Below are 12,058 nucleotides of genomic sequence, written 5' to 3' on the forward strand. Positions count from 1 at the left end.
CGAGCTGCCCTCGACGGCCAGTAGCGGCTTAGCTGGGCAGGGCCAAACGCTGCTGCTGCTGCTGCTGCTGCTGCCGCCGCCGCCGCCTCTTCCCTTCCGCTCTCCTCTCCCTCCCTCCGACCTCTTAAAGGCGCAGAAAAGAGCGCACCGGACCTCGAGCTCGGAGACCCCCGAGGGGAGCTGCTACTGGAAAGGACTGAGGCAGCCCAGGGGAATCCTTCAACAAGCCGCCCACTCGGTAAGGCTACCGTCTGAGGGTATGCGAGGAGCCGGCGGGGGTTACTTGGAAGCGGGTCTGGCTCGCCAGCCAAGATGCGCAGAAAGAAAGAGGCGGCTCCTGCGTTGGGGACCAGGATGACATAGGAAAGGGGAACGTCCGCAGGTCGACGACCGTCGATCATGCCTGCGGAAGCCGGGACGTTCCTTTTGCAGCTCGAGCCTAACATTATGACAGGAAGGGTGTTGAGGATTCCTTCCCAAGTGTGGATCTACTGGGAACGAAGCCGAGCTGAGGTCCCCGGGGAGAACTCTGGGCGCTCTGGACGCGTCTAGGGAGGTGGGCGGACCTGGGGTGGGGGTGAGGGTGGAACCAGGACCTTGGCTCCACTAGTAGACTTTTTCTCTTTCTGATTTTCTTATCGAGCAGGATATGGCAGGGACGTTGGGATGAGGGTGGCTGTTGATCTGTAGTAACCGAAAGATCTGAGTGGAAGTACCGTGGCACTGACCACCCGCGACGGGTGGTTCTGAATTGTGGGTCGCGGGCACCATTCTGTTGCGGCAACATGCGGAAATAAGAGTCTTCTGCAGAAATTTTGGACTCCAACTCCCACCACCATACAGCATGATTCACAGGGCTGATGGGAGTTGTAGTCGAAAACATCTGGAGAGCATCATGTTGGGGGCGGCTGGTCGTGTGGCACCGTAAGAGATTGGCGGGCTCTACTACAGTAGATATTGAAGGTTCCAGACGATGTCCTGCCTATTTTTTGCAGGGGGTTATCACCGTTTGGAATAGGGGTGTGGTGTCTCTTGGCCCTCCAGATGTTGCTGGGGTGCCAAATGGCCATCATACCTGACTACTGGCCATGCTGGCAGGGGCTGCTGGGAGTCCAAAACATCTGGAGGGCATCGTGTTGGGGTAGGCTGGTCGTGTGTCATAGCATCATCTGAAACTAGGGTGGCTAACCTGGGCCCCACCAGTGCCACCACCAACACGTGTTGTTGGGATTACAGCTCCCACCATCCCTGAAATGTGCTGTGCTGGGTGAGGCTGACGGGAATAGGAGTCCCAAGAACATCTGAAAAAACACAGGTTTCCCCTCCCGGACATAGAATTTTAGGGAAGAACTCCCCCCTCCAGCTGGGTTCCTGAGATTTACTAAGAAGCTGCTGTCCCTTTAAATGGCCCCGCTTGGCTCGGGAAGCGCCTCGCCGAGCCAATCAGCAGCCAGGTGACGTGTAGTTTAACGAAACGTCCAAGGGCAGTTGTCACGTGTTCTTCGGAGGCCGCCATGTTTGGTGTGGGCGTCCCTTACAACTCTGTGACCGTCGTATTTCCTCCGCCAAACCTGTCAAAGAGTTAGGGTCACCGGATCTTTCGCGCCACATGGGGCCCGGTTTTGAGGATCCGATATGCCACACCGTCGAATAGCCAGTAACGAAGATGGCGTCCGCGGCTTCACAAGGCATGGAGTGCGTTTTGTAATATGCTCGCACTGAGTGGGTCGTGCTAGGATTTAGCGGTGTCACGTCATATAATGTCCGGGTGGAAACTCCAGCCAAGCTTATAGGGACGTTAAAAGGAAATCCCCCGCGCCCTTGCCAGAGAGACTCCCTTCCCGAGTCTCGACGACAGCTGGATCAAGCCGGTGTTTCGGTGGCGACGGGCAGGAACCCAGGAGAGCATCCTGCGCCTCTGGTAGGCAGGAGTCTGGCCACTTTCTCCAGGCTGGGGGGTAGAAATGTGGGTGCCGGGCAGCAGACAGAACACGAAAGTTTCAGCTCCGGAGTGACTACCCATTGACCCTCCAGGTATTGCTGGACTCCAACTCCCACCATCCCTCACGGTTGGCCATTCAGGATGCTGGGACTGATGGGAGTAGGGATCCAAGAGCACCTGCGAAGGCTGCTCTTTAGCAGGTGCACGGTAGGGATTGACTAGTCTACCGTCTTCCAGGTGGTGTTGACTCCCATCAACTCCACCCTGCGTGGCCAGTTGTCAGGGATGATGGAAGTTACAGTCTAGCAACACCTGGAGGACCCTAAGTTAGCCACCCCTAGTTTAGGAGGAGGCAACTGTACCCCATCACCAGGAACAGACCAGAGAGCTCATGGAATTGTAAAAAAGTAGAGTTGGAAGGGACCCTGAGGATCATCTTGTCCTACCCCCCCGCAGTGCAGGAATATGCTGCTGTCCCATATGGGACTCGAACCTGCAACCTTGGCGTTAACAATGCCACACTCTAATCCACTGAGCTATCTAGGTCCATATCCTGTTCATTGGCACATGTGTGCCGTTTCAGCAAAGTGGGTGGGGCAGTAATTTATGGGCCCCAGAGTGCTTGATCCCAATACACTTTTTTGTCAGTGGTCATCTTGTGCACACCTGTGGTGATCCCCCCTCCATGGGCAGGATGATCCCATTTGTGGCTAAGGTGTGCATTCACATCACCTGAGGATGTAAATTTTGCATTCAGTATTGTTGGTTACCACCTTTTTTTTAATTCTTAGTTATGAAGATCCATCACCATGGTTGCTGCTGAAGCAGGAATCTTTTGCCAGTGGTTGTGGCCTAAGGGTCCCTTCTCTGTTATGTTACTTCTGACAAGTGGTGTCTGCTGTGGCTGTCCCAGATAGGCTACAACTGGAAGAAGTGCACAGACGACAGACAGACTTCCTTGGCTTATTGGCTTTGTCATTTGGGAGCACCTAGATCCAGCTCTGAGATGGGGAGGCTGCTAACCACCCCCCTGCTGATCAATTTCTTTGGCTCCCTTGTGGGCTTTGTAGCAACACTGACACTTATTCCAGCCTTCAAGGATCACTTCATTGCTGCCAAGCTCTTTGGGATTGATTTGAACAAAACTTCCAAGCAACCCATGTGAGTAGCTCTTGATTTTCCTGTATTCAGTTTTGATCCAGACTGCACTTGGAGGGCTGCCAAGTTAGGGGCCTGTGAGGAAGTGTGGGGCTCTGATCTGGTGCAGGCATACTGGGGCCCTGTGTAAAGACTGATAATCCTGGGCTGGATCTCATACTCCTAGAGCTGGCAGCCGGCAGTCAATAAGGGGAATTCCCTTTTTCTCATTGGGCGTTCCAGCTTTCTTTCAGCTAAGACTTAACCCTTAACCCGGCACCCCAGTAAGCAGGATAAGCAAGGTCCTGGTGAGATGAGTAGCAGCAGGGAAAACATGAAACTAACCATAATTACCTTGAATTTCTGCTTAACCCTCAATAAAAAAGGGCATTTTCGCTGGCCAGGTTTAATTCAAATCCATCAAACCTCCTTTGGGGAAGGTTCTCAGGCAGGGTGGAAGGATAAAGAACTTGCCCATGTGAAGACCACCTGGTGGAAACCCTTACACATATGGTTCTCAATTGTAAACTATATGCTGATCTCCGCCAGCAATTTCTAAATCAACTTTGTATCCCCAAATGGAAACCAGAGTCAGAGGTCATACATTTTCTATTACTGGGGAATGATCAGGAGCTCACCAAGTTAGTGGCTAAATATCTCTATTTGGTTTTTGTCGTCGAAATACACTGCAGATGTCTGATCTCCCTGGAGACCAAGAGATGTGACGAGAGACTGCTCTGCCTCCTTTCTTTTAGCAAATGTTTGTGCCACTGGGGAAGTGGTAATTCTGTATTGATTTGTTTTAGATGTTGTATGTGATGCCAATAAAAGGTTTTACAGAGGTACCCATTACCTTGTTTGTTGTCTTTTCCCAGCCCGGAGTCCCAAGGTGTCATAAGTGGAGCAGTGTTCCTGATCATCCTCTTCTGCTTCATCCCAGTGCCCTTTCTGAGCTGCTTTGTGGAAGAGCAGTGCAAGGCATTCCCACACCATGAGGTGAGAGCGGCTGCATCGGGTGGAGCCTGGAAGGGAATGGGTGTGTGTGTGTGTGTGTGTGTGTGTTAAGAGTTGAGTCAACTAGATAAGTGCAAGGGGCAGGACTCTTACAGCTTCTCCCTACCTTGCAGTTTGTGGCCCTCATTGGCTCCCTCCTCGCCATTTGCTGCATGATCTTCCTGGGCTTTGCGGACGATGTTCTCAATCTGCGCTGGCGCCACAAGCTGCTTCTGCCCACCATGGCATCCTTGCCGCTGCTCATGGTCTACTTCACCAACTTTGGGAACACCACCATTGTGGTGCCTAAGCCCTTCCGGATGTTGCTGGGCATGCACTTAGACCTAGGTAAGTGCCCCAGGGCTTGCACAAGTAGGTCTGGTCTGAGAAACATGCTGAGCATTAGAGACACTGCCAAGCCTCTCACCCCATCTTTCCCATTGAAAATTATTTATTTATTTATTCATTCAACTTATACACCACCCTATACCCAGAGGTCTCGGGGCATTTCACAACAAGACCACAACATATAAAATCAAACCAAAAGCAGTAATCCAATAAACTGCACACACCCCCAAGCCACATTCTAAAAGAGTGTTGGGTGTCAATGAGATCAACCAAAGGTCGGGTTAAAAAAGAACGTTTTTGCCTGGCGCCTAAAGGTGTATAATGAAGGCACCAGACAAACTTCCCTGGGGAGAGCATTCCGTAGACGGGGAGCCACTGCAGAGAAGGCCCCGTTCTCATGTTGCCACCCTCCGGACCTCTCTAGGAGGAGGCACACAAAGGGAGGGCCTCAGAAGGTTATCTCAGGGACTGGGTAGGTTCATATAGGAAGAGGTGGTCCTTGAGGTTATTGCGGACCTGATGTTGCATGCTTGGTGTCCTCACAAGGAATTTGAGTAAAAGTGGGTTTTCTCTTGCAGGAATCCTGTACTATGTGTACATGGGGATGCTGGCTGTGTTCTGCACCAATGCCATCAACATTCTTGCGGGCATTAATGGCCTGGAGGCTGGGCAGTCACTGGTGATCGCTGCCTCAATTGTAACTTTCAACATCGTAGAGCTAAATGGTGAGGAAGATCTAATGTCAGAGAGCTGTCACATGGAGTTTCTTGAGTGGGATGATATGCAGGTCTTCAGGCTAGATGCAGAACAAATGTGGGGCTGCCCCTCAGCATACATGCTGGGATTGTAGTAGCAGCTGTGGGCTTGGTGTGGGCTAGCACATGTGCAGCTGGAGTCTCTGCAGTTGGTGTCAACTGGCTGACCTTCCTACTTGTTTATTTTTTACTCCCAGGAGACTACAGAGATGACCATGTTTTCTCTCTCTACTTCATGATTCCATTTTTCTTTACCACATTGGGACTGCTGTACCACAACTGGTAAGAAACTCCATGGAATTGAAAAAGCCAGCCTGTTTCCAATGGAAGGGTGTGTTTGGGGGAAGCTGCAGGCTTCTGAGTTCACTCATAGCAAGGCAGGTTATGGTGCCTTGATATAGCTGCCATTTTGAGGGTTTGCGTGGGTTGCATAATTCCAGTCAATGTTCTTGTTGGGACTTCTAGTATGAGAAATAAAATTTTCAGAGCAGTGCCTTCTCTAGAAGGAGCTTCAAAGTGCCATGAAATTAAATATTTAGAATATTTAAACAAAAACACAAATGTGCTTGTGGGTCATACATGTGAAATCTAACGAGGAGGAATATCCCCACCCTACCAAATGCCAACAAACACTACTGTAGGTGCAGCTTTTTGACACCACTGAAACTGGAATAAGCACTCCAGGACATAACTCTTTCCTCTCGTGCTGTGCCCAGTGTTCCACAAGCTGTTTCCTCTCCCTACATCCTTCGCCACTCCATATTTAACAACAACAATAACAACACCACAAACACACACACAGTCAAACCTTGGCTCCCAAATGCCGAAAACCCAGAAGCAAATGCTCCAGTTTTTGAACGTTTTTCAGAAGCCGAACGTCCAACACGACTTCGGCTTGAGTGCAGGAAGCTCTTGCAGCCAATCGGAAGCCGTGTCTCAGTTGTCGAACATTTCAGAAGCCAAATGGGCTTCTGGAATGGATTACGTTCAACAACCAAGGCTTTTGAATTGTTTTCAATTCATAAAGTCCATAAAGACCTCTACAGGTCAATTACATTCTGTGTGAGATGATGCTGTCATAGGAATTGTGAGGTTGTGGGGGGAGAGAAACTAATTTAACCCAGCAAGCTCTTCCCTCTCTCACACACAAACAAAACTCACTGCAGTTAACTGAATGCAACCAACCATGCTCTGGGCTCTCCAACCTCATGCACCGCCAACAAAAACAAACACGTTATTTACATTTGACATCATAATGAGTGCCAGGAGTGACCCCCTGCTGGGTCTTCTTCTGCAATGCATTGCCTGTGTTCTGACTGACCGTCTCTCCTCTGGCTGAGCACAGGTATCCGTCCCGTGTGTTTGTGGGCGACACCTTCTGCTACTTCGCCGGCATGACCTTTGCTGTGGTGGGGATCCTCGGGCATTTCAGCAAAACCATGCTGCTCTTCTTTATCCCACAAGTGCTCAACTTCCTCTATTCATTGCCACAGCTGTTCCACATCATTCCTTGCCCACGCCATCGGCTGCCCAGGTAGCAACAACAACGACAAAAACCCTCCGCTCCCTGTTAGATGCTGCCGTGCTTTGTGTGCAACCAGAGCACCACAAATGTAGTCCTTGGCTTCTAACCAAGGGATGTTGAGAACTGTAGTTCGATAAAGGGGTTAAGGGTAAGGGGACCCCTGACCATTAGGTCCAGTCGTGGCAACTCTGGGGTTGCGGCGCTCATCTCACTTTATTGGCCAAGAGAGCCGGCGTACAGCTTCCAGGTCATGTGGCCAGCATGACTAAGCCGCTTCTGGCGAACCAGAGCAGCGCACGGAAATGCCGTTTACCTTCCCGCCGGAGCGGTACCTATTTATCTACTTGCACTTTGACGTGCTTTCAAACTGCTAGGTTGGCAGGAACAGGGACCGAGCAATGGGAGCTCACCCCGTCGTGGGGATTCGAACCACCTACCTTCTGATCGGCAAGTCCTAGGCTCTGTGGTTTAACCCACAGCGCTACCCGCGTCCCAAGGGGTTAGGGAATCACTATCAAAGGCTGGAAAGCAGTTGTAAACGCCGGTTTCCAATAATATTTTGTTGAGGCCTGGGTATTGTAAATATGCCCTTCAAAGCGGCCTGTTTTCATAGGAAATGGATTGGTGAGAGTCTCCTAGATTGGGTACTTTCATCCATTCCTGGCAGAACCTCATCCTGCATTTTTTCTCCCATTGTGTCCCTTTTCATTGCTGACGGGAGCCTGTCTCGCTGCAGATTCAATCCTGACACAGGAAATCTAGAGATGAGCTATTCCAGATTCAAGCCCAAGAACCTCTCTCCCTTGGGAGCAAATATCCTCAAGGTAAGGACAGAATAATATCACCTTCCATACACTTTGATAGCTTGGCGGAAAGAAAAGGCTTTGAGAACCAGTTAGAGGGGGAAAGTGTAATGGGGAGGGGTTGTGTAACAGAGAAAAGTTGCAATGGAGGTGGGAGCACCCCGGTTTACTTTGGGTTAATGAAATACGATTGGGTGGAACACTTGCTGCTTCTCTAGCTTAATCCTAGAGCAGCACTAGTAACTAAGGTTCTCTCCCCAGATATCTGAGAAACTCCATCTAGTGGATGTGCATCAAGGAGTGGACAAAGATGGAGAATTCACAGAATGCAACAACATGACACTCATTAACTTTGTGATAAAGCTTATAGGACCAACCCCTGAGCGAACCCTGACCCTTCTGCTGTTGCTGATGCAGGTAAGAGGCTCTGGGAGAAAGAGCAGGCCAGCATGAAAAGTTTTGAATAATGCTGTATCTCTGTATCTCAAATGGGTTGGTAATCCAGCTCCCTTCTCCGAGTTAAAATTCAGTAGGCATTGAGCCATATCAACTGCCACATAATTTTTAATCAAACATTGATGGGGTGGTGCAGGGAGAGAGAGAAGAGAGATTTGCCCTTCCTCTAATCTGCCAGATCCAATTTCATGGTGTTGACAACTATGTGGGTAATATCCCATCTTCTCGGATTTCACAGTGCCCTTTGCCTCTGTTTTATAGGTTGTGGGGAGCATCATCGCCTTTTCTATCCGGTACCAGCTCGTGCGGCTGTTCTATGACGTCTGAGCTGCCCTTGCCCCGTTGGTGCTTGCTGGTGGACTGCCTTGCAGCTCCCTCCCACATGGCCCACAGCTGCACTTGCCCCAGGGCAGTCAGCCTTCCTTCTCAAGAGGGAGAAAGGCTTCTGGGGGGACTTTGGGGATGCACTGAAGTCTTGTGGGCTTTTGTATCCATTTGGAGAGCATCTGCTGCTGCTGCTACTCCTATTATAGGAACTGCACTTTGTTTGTATGTCAGTACTCTCTCCCTCTCTCCTGTGTACTAACAGGGGAGGAGACGCCATAATTTGGGGTGGCAAGAGGGTTGGCTTTTGAATATCTTTCTGCAGTGGAGCATTGTGCTGCTACCCTGAAACACAAACAGAAGCAAACAGGCGAAAAAATGCATGTAAGCAGAAATCAGCTCTCCCTATTGCAATGCTCCCCATTTTCCCTGCATCTTTTGTCCTTCAAGTCTCCTGCTATGAGAGAGAGCGAGAGAGAGCTACTTTATGCTCTAGGAGTAAGTGTGTGTGTCCCTCCACAACATAAGGAAGCAACTTTCCCCTTCAGGCTACCTGTAACTACGTGAGCAAGGCTTCACTGTCAAAATCTTGATAGAATCAAAGCACCAAACAGCTCTGATGGGGGCGTGGGCTTTGCAAATGCAGTTTCCCTCCTAGTTGTTTGTGCTGTGTTTGTTCTGAAGGACTTTATTTTTATGGTCTCATGGCTAATGCAGTGCCAAAACAGTGACCCCGAAGCTCCCGCAATCAAAGTGGGAAGGAATTCCAGTTGAACCTGGTGGGACTGACTTCACTTCAAACCTCCTTAAGATCCTGTTGACGGTCTATTCAGGGCTGCTCTTCTAAACCGTTTCTATACTACTGTCCAACTCTCTCTCACAAACCCAAATGAAGATGATTTGGTATAGTGCTTTTTGGTTTCATTGTCTTTTGCTTAAACGGAGCTGGCCTGAGTGTTGAAATGGAGGAGGAGGCTTGGATTAGCTGGAAGTGACATCTTGCGGATGGAGGAAAGAGGGAGGAGGGAATGGAAAATAATACATCACCCAGGTGACATCCTAGCTTTAAGTCATGAGGGAAGGACAAATGACTGAAGGAAGAGCAATCTGAGCAATCTTAGGTGCACAACAAAGTTTTCAAGCTTTCTCAGCCAACTATCCCTCTAGAACAGGCATGTCCAACTCCCAAGTGACTGTGATCTACTCGCAGTATAAACATTCTGGAAGTGATCTACCCATGGGGTGGAGAGCAAAGGTTTTTGACCTTTTTTTAGGGGGACAAAGTCAAAGTTGATGACCTTTTTCTAGGGGCGGGGGCTAAAGTTGATAAACTTTTTAAATTTCAGATAGGTAGCCATGTTGGTCTGACACAGTCGAAATAAATAAATAAATTATCCAGCAGCACCTTAGAGACCAACTAAGTATGTTCTGGGTATAAGCTTTTGTGTGCATGCACACTTCTTCAGATACCGCTTTTTTAAGGGAGAAATAGCAAAGCATGTATAGCTCACCTACAACAATGCAGCTGTGACAAGTACTTTTGCTTTCTAACTCGTCGACAAAATATCCATTTCACACAATGGAGGAAAAGAGCGGCGGCGGGGACTTTCACTCCATTGCTAATCACTACTGCCAATCAAAACGGATCCTGCGAGCGACCAGGATCATCCTGGGATCAACCGGTTAGACATCCCTGTTCTAAAACATCTACCATGAAGTGCACCCTGGCTACTTCCCCTTCTAGCAGAGCCAGGGCAGTCCCCTTCCCCAAGCTGCTGGGCCCTCTGTTACTCCCCCTACCCTTTCATTGCTTTCTTTTAATCCACACTATTCTCCAACATCTATTTGCGGCAGCAGGGCCAATGGCATGGGCATAGCAAGGATTTTTTTAGGGGTGGGGCTTTGTTGGGGGGGGAACCCACGTGATTGGTCATTTAGTTAAGTATTTCTATTGATTTACTTGATCTAGAGGGGGCAACTGTCCCCCCTTGGCTACGCCCATGGCTAATGGTGAGGGAGGATCGTAAGTCATCTTGCCATACTTCCTACTGTCTTTGATAGATGAAGTTGGAAACTAGATTATATTGCCCCACAAATGTGGGATCTTGCAAGAGATCTTTCTCTGCATCTTTCTCTGATAGCTCTTCACATGTAGAACAAGATGCACTTTTTCTACCAGGTTCTGGGCTGATTATCTACTTGTTCTTTCTACTACTATGGGTGCTGGCTTTTAAAAATAGCATTTACTTTAGGGGTTAACAGTTTAGAAAAGTGGTAGATAACACAAGTGCAGATTAATGTGTACATGATGAGTGTGTCTTGGCAGACCCTGATTTTCTACCTGCTGCAGACATACGAAGCAGCAGTAAAGCAGGGGTGGCAGCGGCTAGCTACCTTTCATGAGCATAGCCAGGGAGGTGCAGAGACAGCTGCCCCCGCCCCAATCAAGTAAATAAATCTAAATAGTGAACTAACTGACCAGATAATTTGGTTCTTCCCCTCACCCCCCCCCCAACATAAAGCCTGCCACTCCTAAAATAAATCCTGATTCTGCTCATGCTGCCTTTCCTGTTCAAGGTGGCGCTAAAATCGAATGCCGAATACCTCCTCCACATTTAAATTTGGCGCGCCTCTTTCCTACTGGCTCCGCAAACCAACCAATGGGCGAGCAGATAGCGATCCTTGCGGCCAATCCGTGCGTTCGTCTGACGCAGCCGAAGGCCAATGGGAATGCTAAAAGGCTGCGCCCAATGAGAAGAAAGAGCGGCGGCTATAAATGGGTAGGAAAGCGCGGGCTTTCTTTCCCCATTCATTCTTCGGTGGCTCATTCACCTTTGGCGCCAGATCTTCCAGCGGAGAAGCATGTCGGGCCGCGGGAAAACCGGGGGCGGCAAGGCTCGGGCCAAGGCGAAGTCGCGCTCGTCGCGGGCCGGGCTGCAGTTCCCGGTGGGGCGCGTGCACCGGCTGCTGCGGCGCGGCCACTACGCGGAGCGGGTCGGGGCCGGGGCGCCCGTCTACCTCGCCGCGGTGCTGGAGTACCTGACTGCCGAGATCCTGGAGCTGGCGGGCAACGCGGCGCGGGACAACCGCAAGACGCGCATCGTGCCTCGCCACGTGCAGCTGGCCGTGCGCAACGACGAGGAGCTCAGCCGCCTCCTGGGCCGCGTCACCATCGCGCAGGGCGGCGTCCTGCCCAACATCCCCGCCGCCCTTCTGCCCCGCAAGGCCGGCGCTGGAGGAGGAGGAGCGGCGAGCGGCGCGGCGCCGAGGAAGAAATCAACCCAGGCCTCCCAGGAATACTAGGCGGGCGGGCGAGCAGCAGCCTCTGGACGGGACTCCGGTAGCAGCCGGCGAGGGATGGACACGAGGACCGGTCAAGCAACCGCCCCGTTTTCCTTGGGGTTTGGTTTGGGACGAGGGTCAGGCGCCGGGACTGAGCGCATTGGTTGCCTGGCCCACAAACGGATTGCTGAACTGGGTGGGGATCCCGTTGAAATTACGTTGCAGGGATCGCGGTGTTGGCTTTTGTTTTATTAAACAAATTTGCGCTGTTTAAACTGGGCTTTCTTAAGTTTATATTGGTCGGGGCAAGCCGGTTAGAAAATAAGCGGCAGGTGAGCGCTGCAAGGTTTCGCACTTGCACTGGAAATGCGATCAAGAGCTACGTTCAGTGCACCACTCTCAGTAGGAAGTATGATAACTCTTTATCATGAAGTTATTACATTCTTGCACTTTGCCAGGTTCAAACTCTGGGGTAGGCTGGGATTGCCCCTTG

The 12,058-nt window shown here is 50.5% G+C and overlaps 2 protein-coding genes across 4 annotated transcripts; both read left to right on the forward strand.

Moving 5' to 3' along the window:
* Window positions 1-94: 94 nt before the first annotated feature.
* On the forward strand, window positions 95-9,194 carry DPAGT1 (dolichyl-phosphate N-acetylglucosaminephosphotransferase 1). Of its 3 annotated transcripts, none has more exons than XM_080983626.1 (10): window positions 95-238; window positions 2,734-3,103; window positions 3,955-4,075; window positions 4,207-4,420; window positions 4,999-5,145; window positions 5,373-5,457; window positions 6,521-6,709; window positions 7,437-7,524; window positions 7,765-7,920; window positions 8,221-9,194. In XM_080983626.1, exons 2-10 carry the CDS (start codon window positions 2,949-2,951, stop codon window positions 8,284-8,286), a joined length of 1,221 nt encoding a protein of 406 aa, XP_080839752.1. In that variant the 5' UTR covers window positions 95-238; window positions 2,734-2,948; the 3' UTR covers window positions 8,287-9,194. The 3 variants fall into 3 exon arrangements, with proteins under 3 accessions (XP_080839752.1, XP_080839754.1, XP_080839753.1); XM_080983628.1 differs by lacking the exon at window positions 95-238 and adding an exon at window positions 1,583-1,695; XM_080983627.1 differs by lacking the exon at window positions 95-238 and adding an exon at window positions 1,714-1,921.
* Window positions 9,195-9,329: 135 nt separating this feature from the next.
* On the forward strand, window positions 9,330-11,840 carry H2AX (H2A.X variant histone). The gene has a single exon (XM_080983741.1). The coding sequence runs from the start codon at window positions 11,146-11,148 to the stop codon at window positions 11,584-11,586; it is 441 nt and encodes a 146-aa protein (XP_080839867.1). The 5' UTR covers window positions 9,330-11,145; the 3' UTR covers window positions 11,587-11,840.
* Window positions 11,841-12,058: the final 218 nt, after the last annotated feature.

The sequence above is a fragment of the Podarcis pityusensis genome, assembly GCF_964106645.2.
Source record: "Podarcis pityusensis genome assembly, chromosome: 15".
Taxonomy (NCBI): Eukaryota; Metazoa; Chordata; class Lepidosauria; order Squamata; family Lacertidae; genus Podarcis; species Podarcis pityusensis.